At 39.7% G+C, this 26,937-nt stretch overlaps 1 protein-coding gene across 3 annotated transcripts in view; it reads left to right on the forward strand.

Moving 5' to 3' along the window:
* UBR2 (ubiquitin protein ligase E3 component n-recognin 2) overlaps positions 1-26,937 on the forward strand; it is a 5,196,118-nt gene that overhangs the window by 2,207,417 nt on the left and 2,961,764 nt on the right. For all 3 annotated transcript variants that reach the window (XM_044061864.1, XM_044061881.1, XM_044061872.1), the window contains exon 18: positions 8,986-9,051. In XM_044061864.1, the coding sequence (XP_043917799.1) occupies positions 8,986-9,051 (66 nt within the window). The remainder of the gene's footprint in view (positions 1-8,985; positions 9,052-26,937) is intronic.

Here is a 26,937-nt window from a genome sequence, read left to right on the forward strand (position 1 = left end):
TAACTAAACTGACTCTTACATTAAGAACTATAATACTTATTTATAGCTTTAGGACACCTTAGGAAACCTTGTAAACTGCAATAGCCCTGCTACGTTTGCTCTTGCTACGCTCTGGCTCTCTTCGCTCCCCTCCCTGCCCCCAATTCCCTCCCGCCCCCAGTACCTCTAAATTTATAGTACTATAGCCACTCCCCCACTTTCTAGATCCTATCTGCTTTCATCTGGGATAATTCCTCCCACCCCCATTCTTCTACCTACATTTTAATAGCACCTGTAAGCTTTCATCTAGCATTCTCCCATCCCCCTTCCAGCACCTTTACCTCGCCACTCTATCTTCTGGTGTTGCAATTACCAGGTAAAACAGTTCCTTAACTCACTAGCTGAATCACAGATAATGATATACTCCTCTTTACTACCCCTCTTGTTCGCACCATACCTCCTTACCTTGTATGAAAACCAGTTTCTCACGGGATTTCACATCCCGAAAGGCCATACTATCACCCCAAATGTAAATCCTCCCACCTTCAGCTACACTTAGAGTACCAGGTCCTATCCAACATCTTGTTCAGTCCATCAACATCTCACCCTCAGGCACATTAGCTCTAGATCCAAACACTACCACAAACTAATAAATTCCTGACGTTCATCACCAAGTATAGATTTAACCTAATACTTGTTTGTGATATTCATCCCAACCCTGGCCCACCCACTTCAGATGCACATACCCCCTCTACTTGCAATCTAAGCTACAAACCTACAATTAATAGGCCAACTAACTCTCTCCTAGCCTGTCATCTCAATATTAGAAGCATTAATAACAAGGTACATGAATTGCATGCACTTCTTTATGTCCACTCTCCTGAGATTCTCTGTTTATCTGAAACCTGGTTAAAACATAACACTACAGACAATGAAGTGTTACCACCTGGGTACAACATACACAGGCTGGATCTTGCTTCCAGGAAGGGGGGGGTGGGGTAGCTGTACTCTATAAATCTGAGTTGAATGTCACCATAGATGTAATACAACCACCTCAGATTAATAACTCAGAGATTCTTGCCACCAAATTGGAACTTAATAAAAATAAATGCATTAATATCATCTGTATGTACATTCCCCCAGGTAACAATATATCTACACTTGAAGATATCCTGCACTGGCTGTCATATCACTACCTCCAAGAAACCCTACTACTTGGAGACTTTAACGTAGACTGGGGCACCTGTTCCTCAGAATCCCCAACCACCCATATTAACCTGCATGCATTTACACAAATCATATCCACCGCTACCAAGATAGGTAAACCCAACCAAAAAGAAAGCATACTTGACTGGGTACTCATAAACAGTCACTCCCAACTGTACACCTCTGGTAACCCTCCCTGATGGCCTAAGCGATCACCTTCTCACATATGTAATTAAGCACAAAACCATTAATTCCCCAACAACCCTTACTCAGGTTAGAAACAATAAAAACTTTGACCCTGCCAAATTCCAGCAAGAACTAAACTCATGTTATTGGTCTATTCTAAAACACCTCCCCTTAGAGGAAGCAGTAGCATACTTTAACAACAAATTCTTTGATATCCTTGATTTGCATGCACCTGTTCGTTCAAAGAGAACAAAGGCAAAAACTGCACCATGGCTTTCTAAAGAGTCTAAACTCAAAATTACCCTGGGAAACGAAGCATGGGCTTTATGGCATTCTTCTAAAGACCCCCAAGATCACATTAAATACAGGCAATCCAAGAACGAAACTATAAAATCCATTTTACAAGACAAAAAAACAATACTACTGTAATTTACAGACAGTAAATCAAAATAACCATCAGAAGTTTTGGGCAGGTTTAAATAATCTACTACATCCTGGACAAACTTCAACCCCAATCCCTGCTGCTACTATTGATAAAAACCCCCTGAAGATGTTTCTGACAGTTTTAACTGATTCTTTACTGAGACAGTTCAAGCCCTAGCTAGCCAACTACCTCCTAGCTCCCCTGGTTCTGAAAGTAGCACCCCTAGAAACCTACTCACATTCAGCTTCCAACCAGTCGCCACTTCACTTATCCATACCTTGATCAAAAAATTAAAACCCACTACACTTTCTGCTGATCAACTCCTGCAGTACCTACAAAAATCAGCTGATGCTATTGCTTACCCTGTCTCAATACTAATCAATCGAACCATAGTAGAAGCTAAAATTCCCACCATCTGGAAAATATCCTATTTAATCCCACTTCACAAAGGAGGCAGCTCTACTGAATTCTACAGTTATAGGCCAATAGCTATACTCTCTCCACTTGCAAAGATTATGGAAAAATGTAGTCATAGACAACTTGTGCACCACCTAATCCAGAATCCCTTATGGCAGACACTCAGCATGGCTTCCGTCCTCAACACAGCACTACTTCAGCCCTCCTAGCCTTGACCAACACCATAAACCATAATTGCAACAGTAATTATATATCCTCAGCCCTCTCCTTGGATCTTTCCAAGGCATTCGATATGGTTGATCAACTTTTAATCCACACACTGCAAACATTCTGTCTAGATACTAGAGCCCTTCAGTGGTTTCAATCTTACCTGAATGGTCGACAGCAGGCTGTCCTCTGGCAGAACAAACTCTCTAACCTTCTTCCTAACACACTGGGAGTACCACAAGGCTCTATACTAGTGCCCTTGCTGTTCTCCATCTTTATTAACAACCTTTATACTGTCATCCCAAAAGTCAGCTGTATCCAATATGCTGATAACTCTACTCTGATTTGCTTGGCCACATCTCCAATAGAGTTATGGTCAGCTACCCAGACCACCTTTAATACAATAGAAAACTGGCTTTCTGAACGTCGTCTGATCCTAAATCCCAAAAAAACTAAAATGCTGCTATTTTCACCAACACGTAGGTCTACCGCTTTCACCTTTGCCATAAATTCAAATGATGGCACAATAATCTCCCCTGACCCCTCTACAAAACTATTAGGTGTCATCATAGATAATAATCTAAAATTCGACCTACATGTTAACCAAACTATCAAAACCATCAATAAAAAACTAGGGTCACTTTACAGAATAAAAGCCTTCCTAACCCCTTCAGCTAAAATTGCCATAGCTTCTTTTAACCCTTCTGTATGCATCCCCTCTACTCTTGAATTTAAACAAGACTGTCCTTAAACTCTCAATTTGCTACAACCACATTACCAGGTTTGCCACTGGGCTACCTTTTAGGACACATCATTGCATCAATCTAAATCAGCTTGGGTAGCTTGAATTACCCAGCCAAATCCAGTATAACCAACTGATTGTGACCTATAAAATCCTCTATAATCCAGACAATACTCCTGCACTTAAAAATATTATCACCCCCTATAACAATCCTAGACCACTTTGATCCTCTAATAAACTACTAATTCAGACTAGCAAAATTAATAACACAGCCGGTGACTCTCTCTTTGTAAACTCTGTAAGTAGATCCTGGAACTCACTTCCAGCTGATATTACCTTACTTTCCACCTATAGGTCAATTTAAAACTAGACTCCAGCAACATTTGTCACTTAACTGGCTATGTCAGTGTATCAAGCCTGGCTAACTCTGTCTAGAATGTGTAAAAATCTGTTAACCAGTTTACTGTGTAATTTAATTTAATCTTGACTTATGCTCGAGATTAACTCGAACCTGTGGAACTTGTTTAACTTGCTTACTTATTTAATCTCTGTAAATAGTCTGTTTTTAATATGTAATGCTGGCATTATGTAATGCTGTATCTGCTTACCCTTGGAGCTTTTCTCCCCGAGCCTCCGCTGAAAATGGACATGCATCCAGTCAGACTATCCCGGTCAACAAATGTAAAATAAAATAAATAAATATAATATATTATTTGTAAGTCACGGTAGCTTTTGGGTAGTTTTTTTATGATTTTTTAGGTATTGCTAGGTAAAGAGATAGTATAGTAGTTTGATAAGCAAACTAATAACGTAGGTATCCATGGTAGGTTTTATTTTATTAGTAATATATACAGTTGCAGTTGTAGACTTATTTATGAGTTTTAGTAGTTTAGTTTGTAGAAAGGAAGAATTAAAAAAAAATGGAATACTAAGATAGTTTTGGAGGAATGCATTAGAGTCTTGTATACATTTAAGTTAATATGGTGGAGAAAGGTGTTATTTTAAAAATCTTTTTTAAATACACAGCATGGTTAGTTCTAATCTGTTAATGTAAAACAATTTAATGATGGCAGCAAAAGGACATCATTAATGAGAGATCTAAAATTGAATATAGGAGACATAATATTCTTGCAAGAGACTTGCTTGATAGAGTAAGCCTATTACCCTAATAGAAATTAAGCTGTAGAAAAGGAAAAAAATGGTAAAGCTCAAGAGTTAGTTGGTTCAAGTATGGAATTATATAGTCTGCTTTCCATTAAATATTTTAGAATTACTGAGTGAAGTTTTCAGGATTATTCAGAGTGGCAAAATAATTCCTCCCTCAGAGAGAAATTTTCTGTAATCTCCCCTATGCTTAAGGAAAGAATAATAAATTAGTTTCCTCATATAGACCTCTTTCATATTAAATGTAGATTATAAAATATTTACTTCCACTTCGCTACAAGATCAAGATTAAAATATATAGTAGATTAAAGGTCAAACAGGATTTATAGTCAATAGATTAATGTATGATCATGTAAAAAGGGTAGTAACTGTCTTAGATGTAGTGACAAGAATGAACTAGAATTTTGCCCTATTTAGCTTAGATATCAAGAGAGATTTTAATTTTGTTGATTGGAACTACTTGTTTAAAACTTTAGAAGCATTTACATTTCCTGAACGATTTATTAGAATATTAAAAAGCCTACATAGAGACTCCAAAGCATATTTTAAAATCTGATCTTTATTTCTCGAGTATTCACTTTAAACAAAAGCATAAAGCAAGGGTGTCCTTTGTCCCCTCTACTGTTTGCATTTGTTATTGTACCCTTGGTTAACAGTAAAAGAAGCAATGAAAAAATTGACAGATTCTTAAGCAACATGGATTGTCAATCTAAAATGCAGCTTTTTGAAGATGATATTTTACTAACTGTTGGAGATTTAAATTATTTAGTTGAAGAAATGTGGAAATTGAAAGTTTTCAAGAATTAATGCTGCTGAAATTTAATAATAAAACAAATTAGTGTTAAAGTATAATTTGGAAGGCAAAGAACTAAAATATTTAGGAATAAAAATCTATCAAAATGTGAATAAGATTAATAATTCTGAAAAAATAATTGAAGTTTTACATGTTAAAATTGAATGATTTTTTTTTTACTTTCACAAATAGGGTAGTGCTTATTAAAATTATTATATTACCCATGATTATATTCATATTGCATTCAGTAGCTTGAATACCTGATCAAGTACCTTTAAGAAAAATGGGAAAAATGTTAACTTCATTCTTGTGGTATTCCAAAAAGCCAATAATTGCTTATAGAAATCATACAAGACTGTGGGAGTGTGGTGGTATTAGCTTCTTAGAAGTAGCATCTTATTCTGTTGCTGCAGATTTTAAATTTTGATGCAAAATTCTGGAACTTTTTGGATAGTAGTGGATTGAGTGGTTCAGTAGATGGTAAGAATAAAACTTTATTACTTGAAGTTTGACTGATTTAAGTTTATACATGAAAGTTTTTATTGGCAAGAAATAAATAAAATGTTTTACTCCCTATAAAAGCTCCGAGTTTAGTAAAGTGACTTCAGTTTGTTGGAGATGTTCATAGGTTCATAGGTTGGTACTAGGCTATCAGCCCTAGGGCCTATACAAGCCCAGCCAAAACAATTCCCTGGCTATTTCTTCCCACACTGTTTACTTCCCTGGACCCCTGTCTAGCAGGGCGACTGACGTGATCCCCGGGGTGAATTTCCTTTCTCCCATCCAATCATCAAGGTTCCTTTTGAAGAGGACCAAAGAGGTACTCTGCTTGACATGTATGGACAATCTGTTCCAGAGTCTGGGGAGTCTCTGAGTCAGGAACCTATCCCTCCAGCATGTTTTGTTTATTGTGATGACAAGGTTTAGATCCCTTGAGCGTGTGGCTCTGAGGGATTGGGATTTCTTTAAGTGTAGCATGTCCAACAGCTCTGGGTTTGACATGGCCTTGTATGTTAAGCAAAGATTGCCTCTGAGTAGACGATATGCGACAGAGTATAGCTGGAGTTTTTTAAGGCGGTCAGCGTAGGGCATCTGCTTTAGGCCTGTGATTCTTTTAGTGAGGTATTTCTGTGGCCTTTCCAGTTGTTGCAGATGTCTTGAGAGGTACATACCAAACGGGGCATTGTATTCTATAATGCGTCTAATGAGGGATGAGTACAGTGGGGCAATGACCTCCTTTTTTCTGGATGAAAAGCCCTTAGTGATGAGGTGTGCCACATAGAAGGATTTTCTGACTGTTGTGGTGATGTGTTTATTGAAGGTGAGACCACTGTCCACCTGTGTCCCTAAGTCTCTTATAAAACTTTTGGTGTTTAGTGTACTGCCACCTATATGGTAATTCACGGATACATGTTTTTTACCAAAGGGGATAACTATACATTTCTTGGCATTGAGCTTGAGCCCATGGCTCTGACACCAAGCATCTGTTTCTGTAAGGCCCTTTTGTAGAGTATCCACATCATTTGGGGATTCAATAATGGCTCCCAGTTTGCAGTCATCTGCAAACTTTGTTATCCATAGTCCCTTAGTGTTGGCCTGTACTTCAGAGAAGTAGATGCCAAACAAAAGCGGTCCCAGGACTGAACCCTGAGGTACTCCACTTGTCTAGAGCTGGATTTGGAGTCGGCTACTTTTACAGTGTGGGTTCTATCAGTAAGCCAGTTAGCAACCCATTAGGTGGCGTAGGGATTAATGCCCAGCTTAGTACGTTTATCTATGATTCCAGAGTGGGGGATGGTGTCAAAGGCTTTGGCAAGATCTAGATAGGCTGTGTGGTCCACCTTACCCTTGTGCATGGCTCTGGAGACTGATTCGAAGAAGTCATTCAAGTTCAGGAGACAAGATCGACCCTTCACGAACCCAAACTGGGTGGGGTCCAGTGTTTGAAGGTTGCCAATGTCTTTGTTTATAAGTTCTATGATAATACACTCCATGGACTTGCAGATAAGGCTTGTCAGACTGATGGGACGGTAGTTTCCGGGATCCAAGGTGGATCCCCCCTTGTGGAGTGGGATAACTGTAGCTGTGCGCCACTCAGTGGGCACGAAACCTGAGGTGAGGCTATGATTAAACATGGCACTTAGGTGAGGTGCCAGTTCATATTGTAGTTCATGTAGTACACAGCCCGGGATGTCATCTGGTCCCATGGATGCTGTATTCTTAGCTTTGGAGAGTGCGTTTTTTACCTGTGTGGCTGTTATTACCGGAATTTGGCAATCTTCCGGTATTGAGATGGGCCATTTAAGGGGTGAGAGGGGGGTGAAGTTGGCACTGAATCGATCTGTCAGGATATTGGCAATATCCTTGGGATCAGTATATTTAATGCCATTCTGTTTTAGCTCAGAGCAGATCTGAGAATTGCCATTTAGATTCTTGACATAGTTATAGAATGCCTTGTTGTTGTCTTTGGAATCTTTGGCAATTTTATTTTCATAACTAGCTTTGGAGGATTTTATGAGGGATCTCAGTTTCTTACTGAGGCTGGTAAGGAAGTCTTTTGCATCCTGGGATTTTCCTCTTTTCTGCAACAGTTTCTTCTTTTTGTTGTAAAGTTTGTTTATGGCAGGGGACCACTAGATAGGCTTTTTTTTTTGGATGAGAGCATCTTGGTTCTATTTGGGATGGCATGATTTATGCATGAGTGGATGTGCTCGTACAGTGCCTTAGTGTAGGATTCAGCAGTTGAACTTTCAGCTCCCGTCTGCATGGGTGTCATGAAGTTTGTCACTTCTGACTTGAGTAGCATGAAGTTGGCTTTGGAGAAGTAAAGATGTCAAAGCTGATTGGACACACTTGCTTATGGTTTGTGAAGAAATAAATGTAAAAGCTGATTGGACACACTTGCTTATGGTTTGTGAAAAAATAAATGTATATTGGAAAGAGATAAGTATTTTGGTCTGGTAAGTATTCATTAACTAGATTAATAATACTAATGAATATTCCACTTACTTTACCTGCAAAAGCCAAACAATAAGAAAAGTTCTGGATCCTTCTGGAAGTAGCTAGAAAAGTTATTACAAAAAAAAAATGGTAATTAAACTCATTTCCTGCATTCATATAATTTTTAAATTTAACAGTAATACTATGCAAAATGAGAAAGTGATCACATTAAGATCTATAAATCATACAAAGACTTTTAGTGGTTGGGATAGCCTTGAAGTATTGCTATTGAAATACCAAGGCTCTTATTGTGTTAATTGTGTAAGATTACCTTGATGATTCAATGTATTCCTAACATTTTATAATAGTATCTGATGTTGAATTTCTTCCTTTCTCTGTATATATTGTAAATATGTTACGTTAATAAAAAGTTCTTTAAAAAAAATATTGAGCAAGTTTTTTTTTGGTAATTTGTATGTGTTATTGAAAAGCGTGAATAATTATGTACTTTATTTTAGTGCATTAACTGTTGTGCATCATTTGCATTCTAATGGTAAACTGTTCATTACAGTTTTGTTAATGGTTTCTTTTTTTATGCTGATAATTAAGATAAAACATTTTGAAACAGTTAAGATTTCTAGCAAATAAAGTTACCTGAAGCAAATAGAACCCTTCCTTTTTTCCTCAAAGTCCAACCCTTCATTTAAACTTGATTTTATTCTTCCTTTTCTGCATACTGTCTGCCAGTGTTCTACAGTTAAAGGTGCATCACGTTATACTCCATTGTTCATTTTTTTTTCATAATGAGAATAAGTGGTTAAGAATTTGCAAAGATATGTCTGAGCAGGCAAAGTTGAATAAGGTACACAGTAAGTATGTGGTTGCCTTGTCAAGATGTGTATTTAACATTTATTTTGCACTTTTTAGGTGTATTACTACCATAATGTAAAATGTCGAGTGGAGATGTTTGACAAAGACTTAACAATGCTGCAGGTAATTTTATGCATTTGCATTTCATAAAAAGGTTAACGTTTTATGGCCTTAAGTAGAATACAGGTTCTAATCAATTGTAAGTCAAAGTGATGAACTGAAATACATTTTCATCTCTCATTTATGACCTAAAATTGGATTGCATTGCCTAATCCTGCATTTAGGATAAGTTATCATATTTGTTTCCAAATTATTTGATATATGCTGTTTGTTTCAAGCTTTGTGGATTTTTCAGCACCATAGAATGGATACATTTGAATGGATTCCAACAATAAAACCTTCACCTCTAATGTCTGAGTGCTGTTACAGAAAGCATGCTCTTTGAGAGTAAGCACATCACATCAGTCTCCTTTTTCCCAAGATACTGTCAGACTTTGTGTTACAGCAAGTAAATGATCTACATCCTTGCTATGAGGAATATCTTTAATAGAAGTTTAGTCTGAAAAAACGTGAGCTTTCCTGCATTTAACAGGTTATACAATACTTTGATGCATTAGTAAAGATATTTCCTTATTTATTTATTTTTTTTAGAGTTTATTTTCATGTTTCAACTTTTGCCTTTTTTATTACTCTTTACATTAACAGTGGTCTTGATTAAGAGCTTTGAAAGTGTTCCATTTGCTAGCTCCTGTTCTTCTGGTCCTCATTGAAGCTGATGAATTAAATGTAATGGTTTGCGCTGTGTTAGCCAAATGATTAAATGGATTATATCTACTTGCCTATTGTTTACAGATGCCTGCTTATGAAACTGAGCAAGCATAGTGTTAATACATGGAGGGGTAGTTTTGATGATTTATTGATGGACATTGTTGTACCAATGCATTTTAAAAATGATTGGTACTAGTGGAGAACACTCGTAGTGATTGTCAATAGAAAAAAATAACTCGCTGTACTTTGCATATATAAAAAATCCCTCTGATCCTCTCCCTTAGTTTTATTTTCAAGTTGCCTCACTGTGGAGGAAATATGCATTCCTTTATCAGTGGTACACTAATTGTTTAAAGCTCTATTATCTGCTTTCCAGGCACTTTACCCAGTTTAGAACGTGTAGCAAGATTCATACTGTTTGGTTTTTCATTCTCCCATCCTGAAGAAGAATGGTTTACAGGAGGCTTTGGTAGTCAAGCTGTTTTCCTCACTACTTTAGTCACTAATGAGCCACTCTGCTGTGGCGAAATTAGGTACCTCAGACTGCATATTGCCTTCTCTTGATTCCACTCGTGTTGCTTCTTGTGAAGTTGAGAGATAAGCATAGCCTCTGCGACTGTTTTGTTCTCATAAAGCAAGGGAGAACCACCCTCGTCTGTCTCAGAGGATGTAGCTGAAGATGCTTTACCACAAAACTTACATAAGGTGCCTATTTCTGAGGAAGATCCCCATCTTTGAGTCATTCTTCTTCTACGGGTTTCCTAGGAGGAGAAAATGGAAAGTAAGACATATGTCTTCTCCTGTTTTGCATAAGATGGTCAGGCAAGATTAGCCAAGTTTTGCTCAGAGCTTATATCAAGGCTTTAATTCTTTAAAATCTGATTCCTTGAGTTTCAGAAACAAAAATATTTTTCTTTCTTTCAGCTACAGATTTCTAGTTTGAAGGACAGGAATTGGACTGAAATTGTATTTTTTTCAGTGCTTACACCACAGGTTATCATTTTCAAAATCTATGATCAGAATGACAGACTTGTTTCAGTGGTAACAGAGTGAAACTCCAGTATCACAGCAAAATTTTGATTTATTTTGGCAGCGTTTTCCTCAGCTTGCAGCTGTTCCACCTTTGGTTCTAGCATTAGAGGATGTTTTCTTGTCGACTTGCAGTATGGCTAGATAGTTAAACTCCAGTCCCTAAAAAGTCTGTTAGATTAATGAAGCCCTTCCAGTCCCACAAATATGTATTTTTCGTATTCCTATTGCACCTTGCAGTTATTTCTTTGGCAAAACAGTTTGTTGGCAAATCCCTTCTAACTAAGATTGGAAAGATTTTTAACGGGTTTGTGATAAATTATATTTTTATTCTACTTCAGCCTTCAGAATTCTGAATTGTCAAATTCATGTGTCAAACTTTTTTTGCTTGCTGCTTTTGAAAATATGAGAACGTTAACTGCTAACCTCCCTTCTTTGGTGCTTAAAAGCATTTCTGAATTGTTTAATAGTGCAAGTTTCTCAGGTAAGCAAACACTATGAAGTGTCCTTGTGACTCGGGTAATACCCTATCTAGAACATCTGCTAGTGGATCAAAAACAAGAATGTTTCTTGGTTACATTCACAAAATTTAACAGAGGATGTCAAATCTAAGATCTTGAATTCTCTTTGTGAAGCAGAGGTATTGTTTCGCTCCTTCTACTGCGGGTCTTAAATGATTTGACAAAAGAGGGAAGTTAATTCAGGAGTCGCACAGATTTTTTTTTAGCCCTCCTTCTCCAAGTTTAATTGGACTCTTTCATTCTAAGTCATGAAACAAAACAAATAATCTCAACAAGGTACAGGCAAACAGAATTTCAAAAAACAATTGCAAGGAGTTTCATAGGTTCATAGATGTGTACTAGGCTAACGCCCCTGAAGCCTATATAAACCTAGCCCAAGAAGATTTCATGGCACCAAAAGTTAGTTTCCAGTGCCCCTGTCAAGCAAGGCCACTGAAGTGATCCCCGGGATGAACTTCCTATTGCCCATCCACCTAGCGTTGCCACCCCTCCGTTTTTTTTCCGGAGTGCCTGGAAATCAGTAGGGCATTCCGGTTCTCCAGTTCTTGCTGTCGGAGTCCGGAAATAGCGACGTCAGGCTCGTCAGCGCGTATTAAAAAAAAAAAAAAACATTCCCGTCTTGGACTCTCGTTGATTGGCTGCTTGCTGCAGACTAGGCTCGTGCAGCAAGCAGCCAATCAACACGTAGAGTTACTAGTCAAAGCCCTGCAAAGCCCGCAAAAATTTATGCATAAAAAGCGGCGCTTCAGCTTCAGTTTTTACCTTTTACTTCTGTACTGTAAAAGGGCGCTTTAAGATCTGAAATTCTTGCTTGGACGTCTTCAGTGGGTTGCCTGCTGCCTGGAAGGATTGCCTGCTGCCTGGAACTGGAAGGATTGCCTAGCCCTGCTGCCTGGAAGGATTGCCTTAGCCCTGCTGCTTGCCTTGCTTGCTGGAGTCTTGCCCTGGCTGGAGGAGAAGTGCTGTGGACTGGGTGGTGGTGTGTTCCCCTGCTTGCTGGCCCTTTAGCTGCCTGTTCTCTTCTGCTGCTGAGAGCTTGTTTTAGTAGCCCTGCTGCTGATTTTTCTGGAGGTAAGTGGAATTTTTTTAATGGATTAATTCTTTGGAATTAAGGTAGATTTTCAAAGATTAGTGTGACAAGGGGAATGAAATATTGCCAGCACAGCTACTAGTGAATTTTTTAAATATTAAATTTATATTAATTCACTAGCTGTGCTGGCACTCTCTCATTCATTGATGGTGACAAGATGTGTGTAACTATCTAGATGTTCAACATGTGGTGATTATTAATTAGAACAGTTTCTAATCTGCTTTTGGACTTGATTGCAGTGAATATATCATGACTTCATGATTTGTATAAGATGCTTGGACTGTAGATCTGTCTTTCTAGTCTGTCATCACCGTGATGTTTACCTTGACCTGTGTTTCTTCCTAGGGTGTCTTTCTAGGGTGTATAGTCTTCGTATTATAGTGAGGCTTAAATGTAGCTTTTTTGTCTAGTTTGTCATCACAACTGTTTACCTTTTATCTGTGTTTTCTAGGGTATACCGTCTATACCAAAGCTTAGCTCATTTGATATTACAGTGAATATATGATTACATGATTTGTATAGGATGCTTGGACTGTAGATCTGTCTTTCTAGTCTATCATCACCGTGATGTTTACCTTGACCTGTGTTTCTTCCTAGGGTGTCTTTCTAGGGTGTACAGTCTTCGTAGTATAGTGAGGCTTAAATGTAGCTTTTTTGTCTAGTTTGTCATCACAACTGTTTACCTTTTATCTGTGTTTTCTAGGGTATACCGTCTATACCAAAGCTTAGCTCATTTGATGTTACAGTGAATATATGATTACATGATTTGTATAGGATGCTTGGACTGTAGAACTGTCTTTTCTAGTCTATCATCACCGTGATGTTTACCTTGACCTGTGTTTCTTCCTAGGTGTCTTGGGTATATAGCAAGGCTTAATGTAGTTGCCTTTCTTTGGGACTGTCAATGTGAAATATCTCATGTGGTTTTGAGCTTGTTACAGTGAATATACACAGAATATTTTCTAACGTTTTGTTGTGTACATATTTAAGTTTTGAGACAACTTAAATATTTATTTAGTGACACTGGGCCACTACCTTGGCATTGGTCAAACTAGCAATGTTTATTATTATTGCACAGTGAGACTGAACACACTTTGTTAGGGCCTTAAAGTTGCTTATAAGGAGTAGCTGGATGATTATGTTGTAGTCTGGGGAAAAGGGCATAGTTAGTAAACTTGTGCCAGCCTTTCCCTTGTGTATATAAATCAGACCTCAAGTGTCTCAACTGCTTTAGCAGGGGCCCAAAGCACTGTTTGATAAATAGGGTGCTCGAGGTCTTCACTTGGCCACTATGCTCAACTCTAACTGTGCCAGTGGGATGAGGTGGTGGTGAGGATCTGGAGTGGAAAAGGGGAGAAACCAGCCCCAAGTTGACTGGTCTCTGTGCTTTGCACTTAATATGGGGTGTTGCATCTGGAATTGTGGAGCTACGGAATTCATCTTTATGTCTGCCCATACGGTCTCTTATCATTATGCAAGTTATTACTGTTGCAGCCAGAGGGTATTATGATTGCTGAGTTACATATTTCATGTTTATCATTGTGTCGGCCCACACTATGTCCTGTTTGTCTTTATGCAAGGTATTACAATTGTAGCCAGAGGGTATGATTGCTGAGCTGCCATGTATTTCATCTTTATCTTGTCAGTCCACAGTATGCCTGAACTTTCTTGCTGTGTTCAGACTCAGCTGGATAACGTTTGCACTGGGTTCTACATAAAAGTAGAGGGTCTTAATTTGGTGCATTGCTGTAGTGTCTGACCCATGTGTTTTACACACAGTTGAATGCCTTCTGTGCATATTCTGCTGTCACACCAGGTTCATGTGTAACAGCTGCAAGTCCCTCAGACAGGAGTTGCTTCTGCCTTTCATTGCTTTACCTTCACTGTAATTTTTCATGAGGAGTCTCATTTTTTTTTCCCTATACCAACTTGGTATTACTAGGGTGTGAAAGTCTGGAGATTCACATGTGAATGTGAACTCTGGCTAGTGGCTACTGACTGACACAGGCCCCACCAGGCACTGGTGTTGGTCACAAGTGTTTTGATTTTCTATTAATAGCTGTTTTGGTTTATTGTAGTGTTGAGCAAGGATCCTACAGGAATCATGTTCAGGAAAAGGTCAATGGATCATCAAGAAGAGGCTGAAAGCGTCTCCTAAGAGGTTTTTCTGCAGTTATAATAAGGTGTGGGAGCAAAGCTACTCATGGGTGCGACCTGTTCCAAATGCAGATGCCATGGCAAAGTGCACATCCTGTGGAACAACTTTCACTGTAAAATGGGATGGGGAAAAGGCATTGAAAAGCCATCAGAAGTCAGACAAACATCATCAAAGCCTTCAGCTCCAGAGGCAGAACCTCGTAATGACCAAGTTTATTCAGCCACGTAGTGTAACCAGTGAAGCTTCCAAAGTCACTGCAGCTGAAGTGACAGCAGTCTATCATGGAGTGAAACATGGTCACTCATATGTATCCATAGATTGTGGAGGTAAGCTGGCACCGACAGTCTTCCCTGATTCTACTTTGGCTTCGAAATTCACCTGTGGGAAGACAAAATCTGAGAGTATTGTCATGAATGTTCGTGCACCTCATTCAGAGGAGCTCCTTCTGCAGGAACTTGGCAATTCCTATTTCTCAGTGGGATCAGATGCATCCAATAAAGGGAACAGAAAAATGGTCCCTTTAGTTATTCATTACTTTACTCACACCCATGGCACACAACAGAAACTCCTTGATTTCTATGAGGATCATAACGAAAGTTCTGAATGTATATTTACTAGAATAAAGGACATCCTTGTGCATAAAGGACTCAAAGTACAAAACATTGCTAGCTATGCTGCAGACAATGCCTCAGTCAATTATGGAAAGCACAGGTCTGTTTTTAAAAGTTTGAAATCTGAGGTGCCTCACATCATTGCAGCAAACTGTTTATGCTATGTAATACATAACTGTGCCAAGCATGCAAGCAAGGCCCTTGCAAAGTTTGATGTGGAGAATCTGGTTTTGAAAGTACATAGTGAGTTTTCAGCATCTGCTAAAAAAATGGCACTGTTGAAAGGCTTCTATTCTTTCCTAGACCAGGACTTTAAGGAAATAATGCAACATGTTGTAACAAGGTGGCTGTCTTTGTTCCCAGCTGTGGCAAGGCTGGTAGAATGTTGGCCTGCTATTAAAAGTTATTTTATTAGTCAAGGGCCTGAGGACTGTCACCCTTATCTGGAAATTTGTGGAGGCCGATGAGGATGGCATCAGTGGGGATGTGTCTGAGGCAGAGTGCTACATACATTTCATGCACTACATCCTGCAGGTATTCCACAAGTCTATAGCAAAACTTGAAAGTAACACTGTCTGCTCCAGAGTTGTACACCGTGATGAAAAGTCTAAAAGATGAGTTGCAGAGAAGGCTAGATGACCAGTTCTTTGGTACTAAAGTTTCATCTGCCTTACAGCACTTTACTCCAGCTGTCGCACAGCAGGTCTGTAGGACCTTCTGTGATTTTTACAGTAAAGCACTTTGTTACCTACAGAAGTGGTTTGACTATGATAATAGTCCCTTTAAAGCTGTGCAGGTCCTCAGCCTCCAACATCCTGTAACTTGGCCAGAACTGCGTACAGTTGCAGACCTCTTCAAATTGGATGTGGACATTGAAGCACTTTACTCTGACTACTGTACTTTAACTGCTGCATTGCCAGCCCTGTTACAGATGACAGAGGCATCTGTAAGTGATCGCTGGGTGACTTTTTTTTTTAGTAAAGCTCCAGACTGCAAGCCACTTTATAGACTGGTGCAGTTTGCTGTTTCAGTCCCCCCCAGCAATAGCTTTGTGGAAAGGGTTTTTTCACTTATGGGGAATGTGTGGACTGATGTAAGAAATAGAATGCTTGTGTCACTTGTGAAGGCAGAGTTGCAGGTCAAGCTAAACTTTAACATGAGTTGTTCGCAATTTTATTCATTTGTGAGAAATAACCAGCCATTACTTGAGGCTGCTAGATCAAATGCCAAATATAGCTTCAAGTATAAGCAATGATTTCTAGCAAAACTGAAGATACTTTAAACAGTTGCTTTTCTTTTACTATTGTGTGTGGTGAACCCTTAATGTACTGCTTTGAATGAATTGGTGTTTTTAATATCTAATTGTATTTCCATTTTAGTACTACCTGTGATATGAGACTTGGGCTTAGTTTTCCCATGCTTGTGTGTGATGTACTGTTGTATGTAGTGAACCTTTTGAAGTATTGCTAAATAAAGTTTTTTTTATTTACTTTTGACTCGTTGCACATTTTTCTACTTATTGGTAACTGTGTGTGATATTAAAGACTTATGCTGAAGGGTGCTAGAGTAAAGGGGTGTGGCTATTAAAAGGAATGGGTGTGGCTTGATTGTGCATGGGGCGGGGCTTGTTTGTCAGGAAATGGCACAGTAGAAAGGTGGCAACCCTACGTCCACCCGTTAAGATTTTTCTTAAAGAGGGCCAGTGAAGTGCTTTGTTTGAAGTGAATGGGAAGTTTGTTCCAGAGTATGGGAAGTCTGTGGGTTAGGAACCTGTCCCTCCAGCATGTTCTGTTTATTGTGATTATCAGGTTTAGGTCCCTGGAGCATGTGGCATGGAGGGATTGGGATTTCTTTAGGTGTAGCATATCTAACGGCTCTGGGTCAGACATGGCTGTGTAGGTCAAGCAGAGATTGCCTCTAAGTAGGCGATAAGAGACAGAGTATAGCTGGAGTTTTTTGAGTCTGTCCATATAGGGCATGTGTCTAAGACCTAAGATCCTCTTACTGTGGTATTTTTATGGCTTTTCCAGTTGTTGTAGGTGTCTAGTGAGGTACATACCAAATGAGGCATGGTATTCTATTAGTCTGAGGGATGAGTAGAGAGGGATTATAACCTCTTTCTTCCTGGATGAGAAACCTTTTGTAATGAGATGTACCACATAGAAGGACTTTGACTACATTGGCAATGTGGTTATCAAAGGAGAGGTTGCTGTCAACCTGTGTCCCCAGGTCTCTTATCACACCTTCGGTGTTTAGTGAACTACTGCCTATGTGGTAGTTCATGGTCACCGAATTTTTCCCAAAGGGAATGACAATGCACTTTTTGGCATTGAGCTTAAGGCCATGGTTCTGGCACCAGTCATTGGTGTCAGTGAGACCTTTTTGTAGAATGTCTACCTCAGATGGAGAGTCAATAATGGCTCACAGTTTGCAATCATCTGCGAACTTGGTCAGCCAGAGTCACTTTGTGCTGGCTTGAACTTCACAGAAGTAGATGCCAAACAGGAGAGGCGCTAGGACTGATCCCTGTGTGACACCACTTGCAACTGGTCGGTGGTCAGATTTGGAGTCCGCTGCTTTCACAGTTTGGGTTCTATCAGTGAGCCAGTTGGCAACCCATCTTATGACATAGGGATTTATGCCTAGTTTAGTGAGTCTATCTATGATTCCTGAGTGAGTTATGGTGTTGAAGGCCTTAGCAAGATATAGGTAGGCTGTGTGAACTACCTTGCCCTCATCCACAGCTCTTGTGACCGACTCTAAGAGGTCTATCAGGTTGAGCAGGCATGAACTACCTTTGACAAACCCAAACTGCGTGGGGTTCAGAGTTTGGAGATTCCCTATATCCTTAGCCTTGCATATCAGACTCGTCAGGCTAATGGGGCAGTAGTTGCCCCCCCCCCCTTTGCAATGTAGGATGACCATAGCAGTGTGCCATTCGGTAGGAACAAAGCCTTAAAGGAGCCTGTGATTGAACAGGGTACTCAGGTGTGGTGTCAGTTCTCTTTGTAATTCATGTAGAACTCAGCCAGGAATATTATCAGGTCCTATGGAAACTGCATTCTTGGCTTTGGACAGTGCGGTTTTTACCTGTGTAGCCTTGATAATAGGGACTTGGCATTCCTCAGGTATTCTTTTAGACACTTTAGGAGGTGAAAGGGGGGTAAAGTTTGCATTGAACCTGTCTGCCAACATATCAGTTGGCTCTGTATATGTATTGCCATTGTGCTGTAATTTGGAGCAGATCTGAATATTGCCATGTAGATTCTTGACATAACTATAGAATGCCTTCTGGTTGTCTTTAGAATCTGCAGCAATTTTGTTTTCATAGCTAGCTGTAGAGGATTTGATGATGGATCTCAGTTTTTTGTTGTCTGACAAAGGAGTTTTTCAGGTCTTGGGACTTTACCCTTTTCTGCAACAGTTTTTTCCTTCTGTTGTAGAGTTTGTTTATGGTGGGGGACCCCAGATTGGCTTCCTTTATTTTTGGAGGAGAGCGTCTTGGTTCAGTTTGATTCCATGCGCTTGTGTATGTGCTCATACAGTGCATTGGTGTATGATTCAGTCATGCACCTATTTTCCATTTGCATGGCTGTCGTGAAGTTAGCCACCTCTGTTTTTAGAAATGCAAAACTGGCTTTGGAGAAGTTGTTTTTACAGTGGTTTCCTTTGGGGGGGGGGTGAGAGTGGGATGTGGATATCCATGGTGATTAGCTTGTGGTCAGATCTGACCAGGCAGGAGTTTAATACTGGTGTAGAGCAACGGTCGCCCGTGTTAGTAATGACCAGGTCATGGATGTTTTTACCCCTGATGGGGGTAAGAATGAGTTGATCCAGGGCATTGGAATTAATGAATTCCAGAAAACATTGAACAAGTGTGTTGGTACATGAGTAATTTTCCCAGTTAATGGAGGAGTTTTTAAAATCTCCCAGTATAAGGGTATTTGGTTGTACCCTAATATTTTCCAGTGTGTTTAGGAATGTGGAGTGGGAGTCTTGGGACATGGTGGAGGATCTATAGCAGGCTCTACAACCTGGATTGCAGTTTTACCCAGTGTTAGTTGTACCTGAAGTAGCTCTGATGTGTTATGTTAGGCTACTAGTCTGGAGGTGTGCATATCCTTTATGAATATGGAGACACCACCACCTTTAGTGCTTCGGTCCAGGTTTAGGGGCCGAAACGTGTGGTATGAATTATAGCCTGGTAGTGCTGGGATGCTCTCCAGAGCCTTGAACCAGGTCTTGGTCACTGTACAGATGTCAGTGTTTTCCATTTTAAGGAGTGCTTCGAGCGAGTGCATTTTGAGATTTGGGCTTCTAGCATTGAGTAGCATTACCCTCAAATTTTGTTTGCTTGTAGCTGTTATAGTGGTAATTTTGTCTTCAGGGCATTGCCTAAGAAAAGGCACTATAGGGGTGTCAAGAGCCTTGGTCAGTATCTGGAATCCCTGGAGTGACAGGTGCAGGCCATCTGTGGCAAAGCATCGAGGACTGTCGATCATGTCATCCCAGGCAGACAGATACTGAATCCCCTTAGAATGACACCAGAAACTTAGCCAGCTGTTGAAGTCAGTCATGTTTTGCTTGTACTGTGGTATCATTCTGGGTGATGGTAGGATGCTACTCAGAGCTAGGGTCTTACCTGGCTGGGCTTCAAGATCTGAGAGCTCCTCTGCCTCTTTTCATGTAGTCCAGGGAGGTACGTCTCAGGTCATTCACACCAACATGGACAATGACACAGTCATATTTGTACCTGTTGTGGAGTGACCTAAGTGCGTGCATTATGTGGCGGATCCTGGCACCTGACAGGCAGCTGACCGTAACTTAACTTTCTCCTTATTCAACATATTGAGTGGGACATCAGTGCGCCTTACTATTGAGTCACCTATGACTAGTGTACTGGGTAAGTTGTTTTGCCTTATGGGATTTAGTTGAGCGGCACACTGTTTGTGTGAGCTGTGTTTGTCATGGTTTGTGCTGGGATGTGGTGGTTGTTTGCATTTCTGCCTCAGAGATCTCTGTTTGGGTAGATTTTCATTGAGAGCCTCCGCAAAAGTAGGTGTGTGTTTTGTGTTACTATTTGAGGGTTGTGGTGTATGTTCTGGAGGACTATGTGTTGAATGTGGTGTGGTGCAGGTGTTAATCTTCTCATCTTGACTGGCTAATCCAGTCTTGGCTGGAGAGTGTTTGGCTTCCAATTTGGCTATATATGTGCATCTCTCACAAGTCATCGTGTTGGGAGGCAAAAGGAGAGGATTGTCTGTGTACATGAGGCAGTTGCTACATTCCCTTAGTACGCCCAAGTTCAGCAGGTTGACAGGAGAAAGCACAGGGAATTGACCTTTAGACATGCCTGGATATGACCTCAATATATTAAGTACTGAAGCCTTTTACAGGAAAAATGTCACTCAGTGACTAAGTCTGTACAGAGCACTGCCAAACACTTGAGGGGAAACTAATACATAGACCCTGAAAATTTAAAAATGAAGTATTTAGGCAGATATTCTAAAGTAAGAAAGAAATCAAGCAGTTTTTACTAAAAATAAAGAATTAGCTTGTCAAGAATGATGAAAAGAGGGGAGTCACATGAATGGCTACTGCCTGGCTACTACTAATGCTGGTCTCCGCACAACTTCACTCTGCTGGGATACAATACTCCTTTGCTTCTTCTCTCACCAAAAGCAAAATGTTAGCACCGATCCCAAGAAGAGAAGCAGGCCACAGCCTGTTTGGTGATCCACAGTCTTGTCCCAGATGATGCAAGGGTCTGCAGGCTTGTAGCTTTTTTCTGGTAAATGCCTCAAATAGCAGCCAGACCAGTCAGGTATGTTAAGCACAGACACTCGCTTTCCAACCAGAAAGAGTCAGCAATCAGTGAGAAGGAGGAGCCTCCGAGAGCCAAGGAAAGTCCAGAAAGAAAGATTGTTTATATGCCCTTTCAGGTGTTTCCTCTCTCCCACCCTGGCATTCCATTTTATTTTTCACAAAGTCTAGGTCTTAGTTCTCCTCCATGTCATCTAATAACTTAAGACAAGTCTGTCCTGAGAATCATTCATAAAGGAAGTGATTGGCATTGGAGTCCCTTTCTTCTTTTTAGTGGTTCCTCCACATCTGTCAAACCAAACTTCTCTCTTTCTGTCAGTCCTGGAACAAATGCTGTCTTGAGTCATAGAACAAATTGCCTCAGACTTTACTGTGCTACATCTTCACATCATAAAAGTTCCAAGATGTTTTCCCTTCAGTCTCTGCTACCCCTAATCTCAACTCGCTCTCTCTCTCTTTTTTTGATAAACACATTTAAAAGATGCTTGGCACATCCAGTTTCTCAAAGATTTCAGACTGTCTTCCGCTTTTTGTGTGTAGCTTACATTTTCAGTTTTCTGTCTTAACCTTTGGGCTATCTACACCTGTTAGGGTATTTATAAAGTACATAGCACCAGCAATAGCTGTTTTCAGTTTGCAGGTATTCATATTTTTCCTTATTTAGGTGATTGTCTTACACTTGCAAACTCAGATTTCAAAATGTCAGTAATTTCTTGCCTGAGTAAAGTACCTCCTTTTCAGTCTGGGGTTCCAGATCAAAATGTAGAAAGTCTGTTTTTCCTTCTCACAGGATAGTGCTTCCAGGGAGCCTTCTGGAGATGACCCTCATGGGGGCTTTTCTCCCTCAGGGTTAAGTAGACCTTACAAGGAACAGTCTCTAATTTTCTCCAACCAGTCTCTGACTTCAGCTAGGGGAATGTCTTTGGATTCTAGGTTTCCAAGCCTCTTCACTTTTCATGCTTCCTCTGGCTAGGCTTCACATGAGAAAAATTCTGTGGTCTCTTAATCTGTTTGTACCCAACACCAGCATCCACTGACTTTTCAGATCCTATTATTGAGATTTGTCAAAAGGGAGTTTACTTGAGATGTTTGGACAATTTATCTCAACCCAGGTCTCCTTTTCTCCCTTCTTGCTCCTGTTCAGTCTGTAATCACAGATGCCTTAGACTTTGCTTGGGGAGCTGTTTCCAAGGGGGTGAAATTCAGCATCTGTGGGCAAGGAGGAAGGACTAAAACATGTAAATGTCAAAGATGTGATGGCAGTAATAAATACTCCCAAATCTATAAACCATCTTTTGAACTCCAGGCCCTCTGCTAGTAACCACCATGATATGGTATGCAAACATACTGGAGAATCTGATGTCCCCTTTCTAAACTAGCTATGTGGTAACCTGGGAACTAGCAACTTGGCACAGTCTCATCCTTAAGGCTACCTACATTCCATCAGAGCAAAATGTTATAAACAGGTTAAGCAGGACCAGAGCAGATTGCCACAAATGTAAACTGAATCTAGGGTTCTTATAGGAATCAGTCCAACTGGGGTGGGGGTTACTGCACAAGTTGATCAGTTTTATCCATTCACAGTAGACAGCTAAAGAAATTCTACTGTAAGATTCCATGCAAGCAGGCCTGAAAAAGAATTGTCTTTCAATTCCCCTGGGCAGGAATGTACTTGTACACCTCTCCACTAATGACCAGGGTTATTCTAAAATTTCAGGGCTCCACAACGATAATTGTCATTACTCCTTTTTGGCCTAGACAAATTGACTTTAACCACTGGCTTAGTTACTGGTATCATTCTAAGGTTGTACAGTATTTGTCAACTTGGGAGGGCATGCTCAACAGACAATTCTGCTTTGCCAGGGATGGTCTGCAGCTTTTAACCAAAAATAGTTCTGCACAAACCAATTAACTCAGAAATGTTCGTGGTTCAGCTACCAAAACTCAGTGAGCAGGCCAACAAGTTAATGTCAGATAAGAATTTAATAAAAGGTTAGGGGCTTTCATCTGTGTATAACACAAGACTTCATCAGAATACGCAACGACATGAATGTAAAAACTTTAAAATCTCATTAATTTGAAAGGGAAAAAAAGTATGAAAGACAGAGTTGACTATTTGAAGGGCTTGGCTTATCCTAAACCTGCCAAAGCTTTTAACAGTGATGTGAATGAATGAGGTAGTGCCCCTGATGAGGGAAATATTGAACCTATTCCTATAGGACAACCACCCATGAGTCAATCCCAGTGGATATGCATTAGGAACAACCCCCATGCGAGACAGCATGGATTGCTGGAGATGGACTCTGGGGCGCAAGTCCCAGATGGAACAAGAGTTACAGGGCCAACAGCAGGAGGGGAAGATATTGGACATTTTTCCAAATAATGAATTGAACTTGTGCTTACCTGACTGTGATGCCCCTACTATTGCATGTAACTACAAAGGAGACTTTAACATATATAATTACAGTGATCATCAAATAGGACATGAACACGGAAACCTATTGCAGAAAGGTTTTACCTTTGTACCTTCAGCTAGGTCTCACATTGAGAACTTAGTAATAGATTTAAAAACACATTTTGAGGAAACTTAATTTAAACTAATTTTTGCATAAAGCAGAAAGTTAGACTCCAACACTGTAAAGAGTCTATACAACCCCCCACTAAACCCTTCCCTGGTTCTGTTGGAGAAATTGTGACTACAACTTTAGCCATTTATTAAACAAGGTGGATAACTTAAAACCTAAGTTAACCCCTTCTGAACATCGTTTGCTTAAAGAGTTATGTATGAACAGGAAATTTAGGGTCATGGAACCAGACAAAGTTGAAGGTGTGGTGATAATGTATAAGATAGAATACATTAACAAAATTAATCTACTTTTGAATGAACGGTTTTATGAAGAATCATCCAACTGTGTAAATATTTCATACTCCGAAATTAACTGTTTATTGAGTGATCTAGTTGACTGAGGTCAGATTACCAACAAGACATTTCATTTTATTAAATACCCAATTTCCTGTGATTCCATCGATCGTCAACATCCCGAAAATGCATAGAAGCTTATAGGATCCACCATTAAGGCTGATTTTAGACGTGTGTAAATCGAAAACCCACCCCTTAGCTAAATTTGTTAATGTTAATACACTTGAGCCCTTTACCCTTTCTTTATGTAAATAAAGATGTGACTTTTTCATATTTTTGTTGCTTTCTCACAATTGATGTGTTCATCCTTTTTAATGCGATTTCCTACAACATTGGAGCTCTGCAGAACCTTTACCACTTCTCTATTAACTACTTCATTCTTAACAAACAAGGTTTTTTTTAAATTACTTATTTTTCCAAACAATGTTATTCAGAAGGTTTTTTGTTATACTTCACCTATGTAAAAATGTTAAATATGTTCCAATATGATTGTATGGGAATGTACTACTGTTTTTGTTTGTTTTATATGTGGAGCTTTTCTCCCCGGGCCTCCGCTGAAAATGGACCTGTGTCCAGTCGGACTTTCCCGGTCATCAAATGTAAAATAAAATAAATTGGGCTAGAAAGGTTTTGTGAATTTTTGGTTGAATCCATTGATTTTTCACCTAGCAAAATCAGATTATTGGTTCTGTTGATGGAATTGGTTTTAAAAATTGCATTTTTTGCAGGACAAAATTTTTTACAGAACAAGGGAGTTGCCATGGGGGCCGCATGTGGCTCTATGTTTGCAAATAATTTTATGTTTCAGTGGGAGAAGAAATTTTTGATCACACCTGCTGACATTCTTGGGTCTCATATACCCAGTTTTTGGATGACATTTTTATTCTTTGGAATACTACTAATAGTGAGATCCAACAATTTATAAATTCTGTCAGTTCTACCAGTACTTTTTTCAAGTTTACGTTTAGACTTGGTATGGATAAGATTAATTATTTGGATGTGGAGATAACCAAAGAAAGTTTACAGTAATTATTTACAGAAAACCCACACATTCAAATTCCCTTTGTTGTTATACCAGTTATTTATTTATTTGTTATTTATTTATTTATTTATTTCAATTTGATGACTGGGGAAGCCCACTGGGCTGAGAAGAGCTTGTTTTCAGTGGAGGCCCAGGGAGAAAAGCTCTAGTGACAATGACAAACATGCAAAACAAATAAGTTATCAGCTTCATGCAGACTATACAATATTAAAAGTCATTTACAGAATATAAAATCTTGCAACTGTACAGTTTGAGTCATTTACAGAGTGTAACATTTAAACAAATCAAAGCAATTGCTGGAAATTAAATATTAAAGTTTGGAGTAAATTTAAAGAGGAGTTGCAGGGAAAAGGCTGGGTGTGCAGAACAGGTGCAGGAGTAGGTTAGCACTGTATAGTATAAACAGAAAAGTTAGAAGATTAGATATTTGAGGGACTACTGTTGAAAAAGAGCACATGCATTCCCACTTTGAGGATAGGTAGGAGTCGAGGAGGGATTTGAAGTTGGAGTGGTTTTGAGTATTTTGGAGGGAGGAGGTGAGTTCCATAGTTTAGCTAAGGAGCAGGATGGCAGAAGGAGTGCCCTGGGGGCTGTAAAGGTTTTTAGATTTTAAGGAGGATTTGATTTTCTGATCTAAGTGAACGATTAGGAATTTAAGGAGTTAAGGTGGTGGAGAGAGAGGGAAAGCTGGATGGGTTGAATATGAGCTTACGGGCAGTGATATGTTTAAGAAGGTTTAGGTAGTTAGGACGCTCAAGTCATTGCAGAGAGTGGAGGGAGATGCAGTGAAGGGACATATTTCTAGAGTTGGTGATGAATTTGCAGATTTTATTGTAGCAGGGTTTCACTTTGGTTTGTCAGCAGAGCTGAAGATTAGTGAACAGAGGAGCACCATACATGAGAGAAGGGAGAGAAGGTATGAGGGGGCTAAGGTCCTTCTGGTGGAGGGAGTAAGGTAGCCATTATGCCTATGTAGCAGTCTAAATTTTTGGTGGGGTTTTTTTTGTTTGCTTGGATGTAGATGTCAAATTTTAGATGTTCAATAATGCCAAGCAGTTTAGTGTGTGGCACAATTTCAATGGGGATGTTCTGGCTTATTATTTTGAAGGAGTTTTTATCAATGGTGGAGTTTTTAGATGGAGAAAACATTATTAATTTAGTTTTGTTAGCATTTAGGGCAAGGTGGTGGTTTTGCGTCCAGGTTTCAGTATTTGGGAAAGCTGACTGAGTTTTCTGCAGAAGGTTGGAGGGGGGTTTCACCTAAACAGATGATTGTTGAATCATCGGCATACTGGATTAGTGTGGTATCTGCGATGGAGTGGTGAATGCTGTTGATGATTATATTGAAAAGTAAGGGGCCAAGGACAGAACCTTGGGGTACACCAGTAGGGTTGTGTAGGAGAGATGAGCTGGAATATTTTCATTTAACAGCTTGTCTTTTGGAGAGGCAGCTAGTGTACCAGGCTATTTTGGATGGGGAGAGATTAAGGGAGGAGAGATGAGATAGGAGTATAGGGTGGGAGATGGTGTCAAAGGCTTTGGAGAGGTCTAGGAACAGGGTAGATAGGATATTTCCAGAGTCACGCGAGTTAATGGTCTCAAGGAAGGAGAGGAGGGCAGTGATGGTACTGTGGCCAGGGCAGAATCCGTGCTGTGTGGAGGTTGAGGTTATGAGTTGGATATGGCATCAGTTGTGAGTGAATACATTTTTCCAGGATTTTTGAGAGTGGAGAAAGAATGGCAGTAGGGTGAAAATTGGTGATGTCATTGTTTTTACCACCTTTGTGGAGTGGAATGATGAATGCTTGTCTCCAAAGTGAGGGAACATGAGATTCTTGGATGGACCTGTTTATTAATGGAGATAAGGAAAGCTATGCAGTCAGCAGATAATTTGAGGAAGGATACTGGTAAATTATTCTGTGCATTGGAGCATGGGTTCAGTTGGAGGAGCAGTTTTTTACTGTGTTCATAGGAACAGGATTGAGGCTGAAGGGTAGGGGTATGAAGTCTGTAGGGTCAGATGAGAGAGGTGGGGAGAGTGGGAGAA

The sequence above is a fragment of the Protopterus annectens genome, chromosome 1.part0 (genome assembly GCF_019279795.1).
Source record: "Protopterus annectens isolate FY-2018-M chromosome 1.part0, PAN1.0, whole genome shotgun sequence".
Classification (NCBI taxonomy): Eukaryota; Metazoa; Chordata; order Ceratodontiformes; family Protopteridae; genus Protopterus; species Protopterus annectens.